The sequence below is a fragment of the Podarcis gaigeae genome, assembly GCF_964106915.1.
Source record: "Podarcis gaigeae genome assembly, chromosome: 2".
Taxonomy (NCBI): domain Eukaryota; kingdom Metazoa; phylum Chordata; class Lepidosauria; order Squamata; family Lacertidae; genus Podarcis; species Podarcis gaigeae.
Genome location: NC_139679.1, coordinates 122,551,413 through 122,566,777, shown reverse-complemented (window position 1 = coordinate 122,566,777; position 15,365 = coordinate 122,551,413). Strand labels below are relative to the sequence as shown.

General features: G+C 44.7%; 2 protein-coding genes and 1 long non-coding RNA gene across 3 annotated transcripts in view; 1 reads left to right on the top strand and 2 right to left on the bottom strand.

Moving 5' to 3' along the window:
- The window catches only part of LOC310837761 (uncharacterized protein), a 166,720-nt gene that overhangs the window by 71,682 nt on the left and 79,673 nt on the right, over window positions 1–15,365 (top strand). The window lies entirely within an intron of this gene.
- On the bottom strand, window positions 24–3,785 carry LOC310838200. The gene is made up of 3 exons (XR_014560792.1): window positions 3,659–3,785; window positions 1,291–1,417; window positions 24–145 (listed from the first exon to the last, which is right to left on the bottom strand). It is a non-coding gene; the product is annotated as an uncharacterized lncRNA (long non-coding RNA).
- On the bottom strand, window positions 11,366–14,520 carry LOC310839542 (uncharacterized protein; the record flags this gene model as incomplete). The annotated part of the gene is made up of 3 exons (XM_083728179.1): window positions 14,332–14,520; window positions 13,824–13,950; window positions 11,366–12,678 (listed from the first exon to the last, which is right to left on the bottom strand). Exons 1-3 carry the CDS (start codon window positions 14,338–14,340, stop codon window positions 11,366–11,368), a joined length of 1,449 nt encoding a protein of 482 aa, XP_083584305.1. The 5' UTR covers window positions 14,341–14,520.

Below are 15,365 nucleotides of genomic sequence, written 5' to 3'. Positions count from 1 at the left end.
TTGCCACACGATGGGCACTGGCGGTCTTTCTCCTGGACTGGGATTCGCTGGCTGTCATCAGGCTGTGTAAGAATGCCTTTATCGTGCCCGGTTGCTTCTGATGAGACCAGGGAACAATGAATGTCCTGTCCACCGCCTGCAGAAACTAAGAGAGGATCCAAATTAAGAGTGTAATCCCCACTACAATCCCAGCAAGGCTTGGAAGCCCCTCGCGGCTGGTTGCTGCAAAATGCAACTGTGTGCCTTGCTGAGAAGGAGTCTTTTCAGTCCCTCATCCCCCAATGGCGGCAGCTGCCAGCCAGCCTCCAGGCCCCCATCAAGGTGTTCCCCTTTGCGCTGCTGTTTTACGTTTATTATGCTCTTATTAGTATGCTTGAGGAGCAAGAGCGCCTTTGCCATTATCAGACAGACGGCACTGGCCCATACTGACCAGCGATGTTTCCCTCACCCAACAAAGCCTTTTTGGTGGCAGCTGAGACAGTCATGAGTTCGTGGCTCTTTTGCAAACCAAGCCTGAGAGCAGGGCAAGTCACAGCGAGCTGCCTTTATACATCAGCAGGCCAGAAATGGACCAGAGCTGAAGGCCACCCCAAGGCCAAATTCCTAACATTGTTCTTTAGTTCTAATTTGCCAACATCTTCAGGGGGACAAAGCAAAGGAAGGGTTTTTTATTATGTCAAACTCTCCCCGGTGGCATCTTTCTCTCTTCCTGTTGCTAATAAACACATTATAATATTATTTCCAGAATGCCTATTAATTGTGAGATGATTGTGGGCCTTTGATATGTTCCATTGAGTGGGGGGTGGGACTGATTCAACATCCCAGCTAAGCTCCTACAAAGAAAGCTTGCAGGAGAGATGCTGTGAGCTGTGGAAACGGACACAGATTCTCACCCCAATGGGTCAAACCAATCCTGGATGAATCATAAAATTGTAGAGTTGGAAGGGACCATGAGGGCCATCTACTCGAACCCCCTTCAAAGCAGCGATCTTTCGTCCAAGGTGGGGCTACCAACTAGGCTGTGGGAGCCTCCCCATGTGTGGAGCTCCCACTCGCAGTTTCCATGCTAAAAGTGGGGTGTCTTCCTCCTGACCCCCACCAGAGAAAAAAGGAGTCATGCCTAAAAGAAGATCTTCTTCACACCACCATTAAAAACATTCCTTTCCTGCCTATCTTTAATCTCTGCCAGCCAGGAGCTCTGGCCCTGCAGCCTTCCTCGTTTTCTTGCAAGGGGAGCTTCCTCAGTCCCAGCATCCCTCCACGTCCCCCTTTCCATTCCCTGCAACTCACCAGATGTCTCTGAGGGTCCTGGGAGGGAACATTCAAAGGTTGTGGGGAGGGATGCAGGAGACAGCCGGACCATGTCAACCGTCCATCTTCCTCCTTCCATCCTCTCTTGGATTGTAAATCTCAGAAACTGCAGGTTCGAGGGAGGAAGGGAGGGAGAAGAAGAAGAAGAGGAGTTTGGATTTGATATCCCGCTTTATCACTACCCAAAGGAATCTCAAAGCGGCTAACATTCTCCTTTCCCTTCCTCCCCCACAACAAACACTCTGTGAGGTGAGTGGGGCTGAGAGACTTCAGAGAAGTGTGACTAGCCCAAGGTCACCCAGCAGCTGCATGTGGAGGAGCGGAGACGCGAACCCGGTTCCCCAGATTACAAGTCTACCGCTCTTAACCACTACACCACACTGGAGATAGAAACAAAGGCAGCCTCAGAGGGCCTGCAGGTATTTTCCCACCCATCGTATTTTCCTGGTGAAAGATAAGCCTGCCTAGGTTTGCAGCTCCCACTTACAGCCTCCATGATAAAAGAGGAGAGTCCCCACTCCTGAACCCCACCATGTGAGGAAAGTGGAGTCACGCCTGAAAGAAGATCTTCTACCCACCATCATTAAAAACATTCCTTTTTTGGCTTCCTTTCCTCTCTGCCAGCCTGGAGCTGTGACAGGGCTGACCCCCCCCCACTTCCTCCCCCCCCCCAGCCCCACTTTAAGGGAAGGGGCTGTAGCTCAAGGGCGGAGCATCTCCTCAGCAGAAAGCCCCCGATCCAAGACCCCCCCCCTTTGGTCTAATCCTGCCCTCTCTACTCGACTCCTTTCTTTCCAAAACATCCATGCCTCCCTCCTCCTCTTCCCAGAGCCATCCCGCCCCTTTCCTTTGGGGGGGGGTTCCTACCCCACCCTACAACTCCCTCCCCCCCCGCCTCGCCTTCTTGCCTTGCTCTCCTCCTGGGGCGGCCCTGCAGCCCTCGAGGTCCTTTGCTCTCCCCGCAGCTCTTTCGGGGCTCAAATGTGGGGTGCAACCCCATGCATGCTCCTCTCCCGGAGGGCTTCTCTCCTGCAAAGGAGCTGCTCTGGCACAGGAGCCCCCTCCCCCCAAATATATATATATATATATCCCTCTTTTCCTACCTTGCAGAAGGCACTGTCATCCCTCGCAGCTGCTCAAATGTAACAAACGTAGGAGGAAGTGACGCTTCCCCTCTCCCCCAGGAAGTCCTCTCTAGCAATGTAATCGCTGCCTTTAACCCTTGAAGAGCCAGTGTCCCCCTTCACCCCCCCCCACCCCAAACTGTAAGGTGCTGGGGACATTGCGGATTCTGCTTCTTTGTACCCCATAAAGTAGGGTTGCTACCTTTCCTCTGGCGAAATACAGGGCGGTTGGGGGGTGATTCCTCCCACCCCCCAATGTGTTGCTGAACCGACTTCCAAGCAATCCATTGCAATCTGTCGCAGCCCCATCTTGCATTTCTCTCCCATCATCATCCTTCCAACAATTTCCTCCATCTCCTCTCCAACCATTTCATTTGTTCAACAGAACTTTCCCTCCGGTTGACAGAAGCGATTCCTTGGATCCCAGCTTGGAGTGTAGAATGACTTTCCCCAGTCTTCAGGTTAAATATGCTATAAAGGCTGTCAATTTAGCGTGCTTCCTAACCAAGTTGGATTTGTGAAAGTTTTATTTATGGCTGAGTAATACATGCACTTTATTGGTAACTGTTGGGCTGATTATAATTATTTTCTCGCCTAATCTTGTTTTCAGATTATATATAGGTTCTTAAATTGCATTTCTGTTCTATTCAAAACAATAGCTCAGCTCTTGCAGAGTTTCTATCACATGTATGCTTTTATTTAAAAGAAATGTTTCCATTTTATTTACTGCTTTCCAATCCAGCTCAGCCCCTGGCCTCTCAAGATCTTCCCTCCAAAACTTGGGAGGGGCTCCTCTCCACTCCCACCGGTTGCCCCCCACGGCTTTTCTCACCTCTGCAGGTTTGCCAGCTATGCCCCCTTCGGGACAGAGGTGACTTGGCAACTGAACTCCAGGCTCTGGCAAATTCCAGGCTCAATAATCGCAATTTCTTCTACAGTGGTACCTCAGGTTAAGTACTTAATGCATTCCAGACATCCGTTCTTAACCTTAACCTGAAACTGTTCTTAACCTGAAGCTCCACTTTAGCTAATGGGGCCTCCCGCTGCTGCTGCAACACGATTTCTGTTCTCATCCTGAAACAAAGTTCTTAACCCGAGGTACTATTTCTGGGTTAGCGGCAGTGGCGTAGCGTGGGGGGTGCAGGGGGGGCCGGCCGCACCGGGTGCAACACCTGGGGGTTAGGGGGCGCAAATCCACGGATTAGGGGGTGCAAATTACTTACCTTGCCCTGGGTGCTGACAACCCACGCTACGCCACTGGTTAGCGGAGTCTGTAACCTGAAGCGTCTGTAACCCGAGGTGCCACTGTATATGGGCCTTCCCTGAAAGATGACTCAGAATCTTCCATTGGTCCAGATAACTGGCTGGGGTTAATTCCAATTCTGGTATAAATCCAGAGACCTTGTTAATCCACTTGAACCACATACGGCTTCTGAGTAAATGGTGAATGTCATATCAGCAGATTCCTTGAGACCACAAGCCATTCCTTCAGATACACTTTCCTCCCCTCCTTTCTCTCTCCCCATATTCACACACAGGTACACAGGGATTGTTTATTGTGAATTTATTCCTTAAACTATTAACGTCTATAGTATCTGCATTTTTGTACTTTTTATCATCCTGCATCTAAATATTCAAGATTGAATAAACAACTACAGTGGTACCTCGGGTTAAGAACTTAATTTGTTCTGGAGATCCGTTCTTAACCTGAAACTGTTCTTAACCTGAGGTACCACTTTAGCTAATGGGGCCTCCCGCTGCTGCCACCACACAATTTCTGTTCTCATCCTGAAGCTAAGTTCTTAACCTGAGGTACTATTTCTGAGTTAGCAATGTCTGTAACCTGAAGCGTCTGTAACCTGAGGTACCACTGTATTTTTTTAAAAGGCAGTTTCTCTTTCCAGTCTATTTCTGAAATTCCTTTGTAATAGAACAGCTACTTTGAGATCTTGTATAGAATGTCATGCTGCTGAACTGCAACTTATTACCAAACTTAAAACCATGGAGAGACCTGGTCTGAACAAAGACATTGGATTCTTATCTCATTATACATGACAAAGCCATTTTTCACCTTCTCACCCCTTGCTTTTTCCTGTAAGACCCATTGCAGTCGTTAAGAGTCGTCAACAGGCTCATCACAGCTATCTGCCAATCACCCATTCCCACCACCCTTCTGAGTAATACCCCTCCCCACCTTCTCACTATATAGAAGGGTCTGGTGACTTCTGTTTCAGTGTATCTGAAGAAGTGTGCATGCACATGAAAGCTCATACCTAGAACCAACTTAGTTGGTCTTTAAGGTGCTACTGGAAGGAATTTTTTGTTTTGACTATGGCAGACCAACATGGCTACCTATCTGTACCTTGCATGACTAGAGGTGCGTTAAGATTTTCAAAGTGAAAACACCTAGGAGAACTCAATCTCCCCCTTCCTTTTTTAAAAAAGATAATCCAATATGATTAAGAATATAGCATTTTTACTTATTCTATACAGATAGACAGACAGAAGCGGATGGTGTTAATCTGAATTAGTGGGCCTGCTTGTAACTAACAATATGTTGGAATGTTGCTTCAAGGTGTTGCTTCCTCGTCCAGGGGTTTATAAGCGAGGAATTTTATTATTTCTGAGTATGCATGTGTTTTTGTGCATGTGCATTTATAGGAAACGTGATTATATTCCACCTTTCCAGGGAAAGGGAACTACAACAGCACACATTTAACAGAATGTATTACTCTGACCCCCATAATAATGCTCAAATATCATGCTTTAATCCATCTAGAAGTTACAAGGAAAAGGTGGGACACACCTGGAGGAAAGAAAGGAAATGCATCATTACCAACTACAATCAAATTACCCAACTGCTACTAAACAAAAGCAATGAATCCTGGCCCTCTTTCAATAACTGTTTTGCAGGATCTGACCCCAGGTCCATGGAAGGGCACCTTCTCATATTCAAGAGCACCAGCCAGAAACTTGAAGGAATTCAGAAGCAGCACATGATGCTCAGGCCTGTCCCTGTTTTTCCACACAACATGCTTCCTTAGATAAGAGTGTGACCATATTAGGCCATCCTTTGGTCTGTTTTCAGAGACGAGATGAGCAAGAGTGGTGGAGACCACCACTCCAATAGGCTTCTGAGAGGGGGAAGAGGAAGGGAGTATGGACCTAGATCTGTGGTGGTTTTAGATGGGATACACCCCAGAAGGAAGGAAGGAGCTGGGAAATAGTGGAACAACAGGAGCAAGATAGCAGGTGCTCCAGCCCTGAACAGAGACAGGAGTCTGTTGTGTTAGAAATATCACAGCAGCCAAGTGACACGATGTCTCTAGTATACTGGAGTCCCCTCCTTCCCCTACAACCAGGCGTGCCCTTCGTGTCACAGAGCAGAAAGCCAAACAGAGAGATTCCATTAGCGGCCCCCGTAGACAACAGGAAGGGACTCAAGGCCAGGAAGTAACTGCTGGGGGCAGGAACACACACTCTAGGCAACAGCTCAGGTTTTTGAGGACGTACATTCCATGTTTCTGTGTGTTTTCGTTGATTTAAATGAAAGAAGCGAAAGAAGCTCACAGCACCACTGATTTTTTTTTAATAAAGATTTTTTAAAGGTTACAAAAAAATAAGAAGATATAGATAACAATCGAAAAAGGAGGAAAAAGACAATACATAAAAAAAGCAAACATCATCAAAAAAAGAAAATACAGAAAAAGGAAAAAAAACAAATCAAACCTTTACATCACATTATTTTCATTCACTTACTTCCTTGACCTCCTCACACCTCCCATTTTTGTATTCTAATTGAATTAAATATTCCAGCAAATCCTTTCCAACTTTGTTTTTAACTTAATAATTTATCTTAATATACTATAATATTGCATTCTCTTCTTTCACCAATTCATTTTTACTTGATTCTTTATATCTTTTCTTCAAGAACCACATAATTTCCCCCCCAACATCTTTCTAACATTCCTTAATTTTACAATATTTCTGAAGATAAACTTTAAATTTCTTCCACTCTGCTTCCACTGACTCTTCTCCTTGCTCTCGGATTGTGCCAGTCATCTCAGCCAGTTCCATAAACTCCATCACCTTCATCTGCCATTCTTCCCGGGTGGGTAGATCTTGTGTTTTCCAATACTTTGCGATGAGCATTTTTATTTATTTTTTTATCATTCTTTTTTATTGGTTATTTCCAAAAAGAATACAAGGTAACACACAAATACAAAAAAATAAAAAATACACAGAAAAAAAATTTAAAAATAATAAACAACAATTATCATTTCCATATCATCCATATAACATAGTCATCTCTTGCGGGACTTCCTTCAGCCTGTCCGTAAATCATTCGAAGCAATAAATAAGGTTACACGTTTCATTACTTATATTGTCATTATGCCGATTCCTAATTCCTGTTTGCTTTGTACAATAACTCTTAGTCTTTCACAGTGCGTCTCTAAATCCCTTTAGCGTTATTTGTCCTTCACTAATACATTCCAGATAATCTACATACTTTTCCCAATCTTTGGTGAACACTTGGTCTCTTATGTATCTTACTTTTCTTGTTAATCTATCCAACTCTGCATAATCCGACAACTTAGATCTCCACTCCTCCACCGTTGGAGTTTCCCGTAGTTTCCACTTCTGGGCTAATACTACCCTTGCTGCCGTAACCGCATAGTATACCAATCTGCGATCTTCCTTTTTTATCTCTTGTCCTAATATCCCTAGAAGGAAGATTTCTGGTTTCTTTATGAACGTGTACTTTAATATCTTCTTCAATTCAGTGTGTACTTTCTCCCAAAATTGTTTCACCCTTCTGCACTCCCACCACATATGGTAGAAGGAGCCCTCTATGTCTTTACATCTCCAGCACTTATTATCCACCTTATACATTTTTGATAATTTCATGGGTGTCAAGTACCACCTATAAAACATCTTCATGACATTTTCCCTTATCGAAGTACACGCCGTAAATTTTACCCCCTCCTTCCAAAGTTTCTCCCAATCCTCAAACTGTATACTATGACCTATATCCCTTGACCAGTGGGTCATCACCGATTTGACTTCCTCATCACCTAAATTCCAGTCCAACAACATCCTGTATATCTTAGATATAATTTTCACTTTATTATTTATTATTTCTGTCTGGAATTTTGAGTCTTTATCAGCATAACCTCTTTCTTTGATATCTTTACTAAGCATCTGATTCACCTGATAGTGATGTAGCCAATCGTAAACATGTTCCTTTATTTGCTCATACGGTTTTAGCTTCCATTTCCCTTCAAGCTTAGTTAGTAGCTGATCATAAGTTGCCCAATTGCTTCTCATATTAATGGTTTTTATACTCATTACTTCGAGAGGTGAAAGCCAATGTGGTGTTTTCGGCTCTAACAGATTTTGATACCTTTCCCAGACTTCGATTAGCGGCCCTCTAAAAATGTGATTTGCAAACCCCTTGTGCACTTTCCTTTTGTTCTTCCATAAATACGCGTGCCAGCCGAATCTATTATCGAAGCCCTCTAAGTCGAGCAGCTCCGTATTCACCAATTTTACCCATTCTTTTATCCAACATAGGCATGATGCCTCATAGTACAGTTTCAGATCCGGCAGGGCAAAGCCCCCTCTTTCCTTTACATCTGTCAGTAATTTGAACTGAATTCTGGGTTTTTTGCCCTGCCATATGAATCTTGAGACTATCCTTTGCCATTCCTTAAAGATTCGACTCCCTTTAATTATAGGGATGGTCTGGAATAGAAACATCAACCTTGAAAAAACATTCATCTTGATTACATTAATCCTTCCCCAGAATGACAATTTTAGCCCTCCCCATTTCTCTAAATCTTTCTTTATTTCCCTCCACATCGGCTCGTAGTTATTTTTGAATAAATCTATATTTTTGGGTGTTAACCAGATGCCGAGATATTTGACTTTTTTGACCATCTCTATCTGCGATTGTTGTTGGATTGTTTCAATTATCTTTGGGTCCACGTTTTTTCCTATCATTTTCGTTTTTGTCTTATTTAATTTAAATCCTGCCACTTCACCAAATTGTTCTATTTCCTTTAATATTTCCCCCTTTGCGATGAGCATTCTTGCTGCTGTTGTGGCATACATAAAAAAAGTTCTATCCTCCTTTCGCATCAATTGGCTGACCATGTCCAGGAGAAAGGCCTCTGGTTTCTTCTGGAAGGTATATTTAAATACCTTTTTCATTTCATTATAGATCATCTTCCAAAAGGTCTTAATCTTTGGGCATGTCCACCAAAGGTGAAAGAATGTACCTTCACTCTCTTTACATTTCCAACATTTATTATCGGGCAAGTGGTAAATTTTTGCAAGCTTGACTGGTGTCATGTATCACCTGTAAATCATTTTCATTATATTCTCTCTTAAGGCATTACATGCCGTAAACTTCATACCTGTGGTCCATAACTGTTCCCAGTCAGCCATCATAATGTTATGTCCAACATCTTGTGCCCATTTAATCATTGCAGATTTAACCGTTTCATCCAATGTATTCCATTTCAACAGCAAGTTATACATTCTTGACAAATTCTTAGTTTTAGGGTCTAACAATTCTGTTTCCAATTTTGATTTTTCCACCTGAAAACCAATTTTCTTATCCAAATTATAAGCCTTCCTTATTTGATAATAATGAAGCCAGTCTCGTACTTTGTTTTTTAGTTTGTCAAAGCTCTGCAATTTTAATCTGTTTCCTTCTTGTTCAAAAATTTCCCAATATTTCGGCCAATTTGTCTCCATATTAAGTTTTTTCTGAGCCTTTGCTTCCATTGGTGACAACCACCTTGGAGTTTTATTTTCAAGCAAATCCTTATATCTTATCCAAATACTGAACAGTGCTTTCTTAACAATATGGTTTTTAAACGCTTTATGTGCTTTGACCTTGTCATACCACAGATATGCATGCCACCCAAATACATTAATAAAACCCTCTTAATCCAAAATGTCTGTGTTTTCAAGAAGCAGCCATTCTCTCAGCCAGCAAAAAGCGGCTGATTCATAATAAAGCTTCAAGTCTGGCAGGGCAAACCCCCCTCTTTCTTTAGCGTCAGTTAATATCTTAAATTTTATTCGGGGCTTCTTGCCCTGCCAGACAAATCTAGAAATATCTCTCTGCCACTTCTTGAAACAGCCCATCTTGTCCAAAATTTGCAACGTTTGAAACAAATACAACATCTTTGGCAATACATTCATCTTTATCACAGCAATACGGCCTAGCAATGATAACTTCAAATTTGACCATATCTCTAGATCCTTTTTCACTTCCATCCAACATTTTTCATAGTTATCTTTAAATAAATTCACATTCTTAGCAGTCATATTAACCCCCATATATTTCACTTTCTTAACTAATGTTAATCCAGTCTCCTTCTGAAACCTCTCTTTCTCAATCTCTGTTAGATTTTTCTCTAACACCTTAGTTTTCATCTTATTCAGCTTAAATCCCGCAACCCGACCAAATTCTTGAATTAACTGCAATACTCTTTTAGTACTGGATTCTGGCTCCTGTAATGTCAAGACTAAGTCATCAGCGAATGCTTTCAATTTATACTGTTTAGCTCCGACCTGTATACCTTTAACCAATTGGTCCTTTCTAATTATATTGAGCAGAACCTCCAGGACCGAGATAAAAAGCAATGGGGAGATTGGGCAGCCCTGTCGTGTTCCTTTAAACTCTTCTGTAACTACATTATTCACAATTAATTTAGCTTTTTGTTCTGAGTAAATTGCACCTATACTGTTTTCAAATCCTTGGCCTACCCCCATTCCCTGTAAATTTTTCTTCATAAAGCTCCAAGAAATGTTGTCAAAGGCTTTCTCCGCATCCACAAATATCAAAACTAATTAAAATGCTTTCCGCATTACAAGCACCTAAATATTTTTCCTCTTGATTCGCTTATGCAAAATGAGTTGTGAAATCTGACCAAATCTTTTCCCACATTCCTAGCATAATATGGTTTATCCCATGTGAGTTATTTTATGAGAAGTAAGCATAGATCCATGTGCAAATCTCTTTCCACACTCCAAACATTTATATGGTTTCTCCCCTGTGTGAATTCTTTGATGAGATCTAAGGCTTGTGCTGTGACTGAAGTTCTTTCCACACTCAAAACAGGTATATGGTTTCACCCCTGTGTGAATTCTTTGATGAGATTCAAGGCTTGAGCTTTGAGTGAAGCTCTTTCCACACTCAAAACATGCATACGGTTTTTCACCTTTGTGAGTTTTTTGATGTAATGTAAGGCTTGTACCCTGGCTGAAGCTCTTTCCACACTCAAAGCACTTATAGGGCTTCTCTCCTGTATGGATTCTGCGATGGCAAACAAGGTATGTGCAGTTACTAAAGCTCTTTCCACATGTCACACATTTATATGGTTTTTCCCCTGTATGGATTCGCTCATGCACAGTAAGGTGTGAACTCTGACTGAAGCTCTTCCCACACTCAAAGCATTTATACGGCTTCTCACCAGTGTGAGTTCTCTTATGTGAACTAAGGTGTGAACTCTGGCTGAAGCACTTTCCACATTCCAAGCATTTATATGGTTTCTCCCCTGTGTGGGTTCTCTTATGTGTAGTAAGGCTAACACTGTGAGCAAAGCTTCTTCCGCACTCCGAACATTTATAAGATTTCTCCCCAGTGTGAATTCTTTGATGCGATGTAAGACTTGAGCCGTGAGCAAAGCTCATTCCGCACTCCATACATTTATATGGCTTCTCCCCTGTGTGGATTTTTTGATGCATTGCAAGGCTTGAGCTTTGACAGAAGGTCTTTCCACAGTCAAAACAGGTATACGGTTTCTCCCCTGTGTGAATTTTTTGATGATATACAAGGCCTGAGCTGCTAGTGAAGGCCTTTCCACACTCTAGACATTCATATGGTTTCTTCCCTGTGTGAATGTTTTGATGTACTATAAGCTGTGAGCGGCGAAAGAAGCCTTTTCCACATTCCAAGCATTTATAGGGTTTCCCCGGCCTGTGAATTTCATAATGTCTACTGCAGGAGCTGCTACGATGAAAGCCCTTTCCACACTCCGAGCATATGAACGGTTTTTCTCCTGTGTGGATTCGCTCGTGTTCAGTAAGTTGTGAATGCTTACGGAACCTTTGTGAGTTTTTTGATGTAATGTAAGGCTTGTACCCTGGCTGAAGCTCTTTCCACACTCAAAGCACTTATAGGGCTTCTCTCCTGTATGGATTCTGCGATGGCAAACAAGGTATGTGCAGTTACTAAAGCTCTTTCCACATGTCACACATTTATATGGTTTTTCCCCTGTATGGATTCGCTCATGCACAGTAAGGTGTGAACTCTGACTGAAGCTCTTCCCACACTCAAAGCATTTATACGGCTTCTCACCAGTGTGAGTTCTCTTATGTGAACTAAGGTGTGAACTCTGGCTGAAGCACTTTCCACATTCCAAGCATTTATATGGTTTCTCCCCTGTGTGGGTTCTCTTATGTGTAGTAAGGCTAACACTGTGAGCAAAGCTTCTTCCGCACTCCGAACATTTATAAGATTTCTCCCCAGTGTGAATTCTTTGATGCGATGTAAGACTTGAGCCGTGAGCAAAGCTCATTCCGCACTCCATACATTTATATGGCTTCTCCCCTGTGTGGATTTTTTGATGCATTGCAAGGCTTGAGCTTTGACAGAAGGTCTTTCCACAGTCAAAACAGGTATACGGTTTCTCCCCTGTGTGAATTTTTTGATGATATACAAGGCCTGAGCTGCTAGTGAAGGCCTTTCCACACTCTAGACATTCATATGGTTTCTTCCCTGTGTGAATGTTTTGATGTACTATAAGCTGTGAGCGGCGAAAGAAGCCTTTTCCACATTCCAAGCATTTATAGGGTTTCCCCGGCCTGTGAATTTCATAATGTCTACTGCAGGAGCTGCTACGATGAAAGCCCTTTCCACACTCCGAGCATATGAACGGTTTTTCTCCTGTGTGGATTCGCTCGTGTTCAGTAAGTTGTGAATGCTTACGGAAGCTCTTTGCACACTCCAAGCATTTGTGTGCTTTCTCCTCCGTGTGGATTCTGCAATGTGAGTTGAGGGCAGATTTGCTTCTGAACGCTTTGCCACACGATGGGCACTGGCGGTCTTTCTCCTGGACTGGGATTCGCTGGCTGTCATCAGGCTGTGTAAGAATGCCTTTATCGTGCCCGGTTGCTTCTGATGAGACCAGGGAACAATGAATGTCCTGTCCACCGCCTGCAGAAACTAAGAGAGGATCCAAATTAAGAGTGTAATCCCCACTACAATCCCAGCAAGGCTTGGAAGCCCCTCGCGGCTGGTTGCTGCAAAATGCAACTGTGTGCCTTGCTGAGAAGGAGTCTTTTCAGTCCCTCATCCCCCAATGGCGGCAGCTGCCAGCCAGCCTCCAGGCCCCCATCAAGGTGTTCCCCTTTGCGCTGCTGTTTTACGTTTATTATGCTCTTATTAGTATGCTTGAGGAGCAAGAGCGCCTTTGCCATTATCAGACAGACGGCACTGGCCCATACTGACCAGCGATGTTTCCCTCACCCAACAAAGCCTTTTTGGTGGCAGCTGAGACAGTCATGAATTCGTGGCTCTTTTGCAAACCAAGCCTGAGAGCAGGGCAAGTCACAGCGAGCTGCCTTTATACATCAGCAGGCCAGAAATGGACCAGAGCTGAAGGCCACCCCAAGGCCAAATTCCTAACATTGTTCTTTAGTTCTAATTTGCCAACATCTTCAGGGGGACAAAGCAAAGGAAGGGTTTTTTATTATGTCAAACTCTCCCCGGTGGCATCTTTCTCTCTTCCTGTTGCTAATAAACACATTATAATATTATTTCCAGAATGCCTATTAATTGTGAGATGATTGTGGGCCTTTGATATGTTCCATTGAGTGGGGGGTGGGACTGATTCAACATCCCAGCTAAGCTCCTACAAAGAAAGCTTGCAGGAGAGATGCTGTGAGCTGTGGAAACGGACACAGATTCTCACCCCAATGGGTCAAACCAATCCTGGATGAATCATAAAATTGTAGAGTTGGAAGGGACCATGAGGGCCATCTACTCGAACCCCCTTCAAAGCAGCGATCTTTCGTCCAAGGTGGGGCTACCAACTAGGCTGTGGGAGCCTCCCCATGTGTGGAGCTCCCACTCGCAGTTTCCATGCTAAAAGTGGGGTGTCTTCCTCCTGACCCCCACCAGAGAAAAAAGGAGTCATGCCTAAAAGAAGATCTTCTTCACACCACCATTAAAAACATTCCTTTCCTGCCTATCTTTAATCTCTGCCAGCCAGGAGCTCTGGCCCTGCAGCCTTCCTCGTTTTCTTGCAAGGGGAGCTTCCTCAGTCCCAGCATCCCTCCACGTCCCCCTTTCCATTCCCTGCAACTCACCAGATGTCTCTGAGGGTCCTGGGAGGGAACATTCAAAGGTTGTGGGGAGGGATGCAGGAGACAGCCGGACCATGTCAACCGTCCATCTTCCTCCTTCCATCCTCTCTTGGATTGTAAATCTCAGAAACTGCAGGTTCGAGGGAGGAAGGGAGGGAGAAGAAGAAGAAGAGGAGTTTGGATTTGATATCCCGCTTTATCACTACCCAAAGGAATCTCAAAGCGGCTAACATTCTCCTTTCCCTTCCTCCCCCACAACAAACACTCTGTGAGGTGAGTGGGGCTGAGAGACTTCAGAGAAGTGTGACTAGCCCAAGGTCACCCAGCAGCTGCATGTGGAGGAGCGGAGACGCGAACCCGGTTCCCCAGATTACAAGTCTACCGCTCTTAACCACTACACCACACTGGAGATAGAAACAAAGGCAGCCTCAGAGGGCCTGCAGGTATTTTCCCACCCATCGTATTTTCCTGGTGAAAGATAAGCCTGCCTAGGTTTGCAGCTCCCACTTACAGCCTCCATGATAAAAGAGGAGAGTCCCCACTCCTGAACCCCACCATGTGAGGAAAGTGGAGTCACGCCTGAAAGAAGATCTTCTACCCACCATCATTAAAAACATTCCTTTTTTGGCTTCCTTTCCTCTCTGCCAGCCTGGAGCTGTGACAGGGCTGACCCCCCCCCCACTTCCTCCCCCCCCCCAGCCCCACTTTAAGGGAAGGGGCTGTAGCTCAAGGGCGGAGCATCTCCTCAGCAGAAAGCCCCCGATCCAAGACCCCCCCCCCTTTGGTCTAATCCTGCCCTCTCTACTCGACTCCTTTCTTTCCAAAACATCCATGCCTCCCTCCTCCTCTTCCCAGAGCCATCCCGCCCCTTTCCTTTGGGGGGGGGGTTCCTACCCCACCCTACAACTCCCTCCCCCCCCGCCTCGCCTTCTTGCCTTGCTCTCCTCCTGGGGCGCCCCTGCAGCCCTCGAGGTCCTTTGCTCTCCCCGCAGCTCTTTCGGGGCTCAAATGTGGGGTGCAACCCCATGCATGCTCCTCTCCCGGAGGGCTTCTCTCCTGCAAAGGAGCTGCTCTGGCACAGGAGCCCCCTCCCCCCAAATATATATATATATATATCCCTCTTTTCCTACCTTGCAGAAGGCACTGTCATCCCTCGCAGCTGCTCAAATGTAACAAACGTAGGAGGAAGTGACGCTTCCCCTCTCCCCCAGGAAGTCCTCTCTAGCAATGTAATCGCTGCCTTTAACCCTTGAAGAGCCAGTGTCCCCCTTCACCCCCCCCACCCCAAACTGTAAGGTGCTGGGGACATTGCGGATTCTGCTTCTTTGTACCCCATAAAGTAGGGTTGCTACCTTTCCTCTGGCGAAATACAGGGCGGTTGGGGGGTGATTCCTCCCACCCCCCAATGTGTTGCTGAACCGACTTCCAAGCAATCCATTGCAATCTGTCGCAGCCCCATCTTGCATTTCTCTCCCATCATCATCCTTCCAACAATTTCCTCCATCTCCTCTCCAACCATTTCATTTGTTCAACAGAACTTTCCCT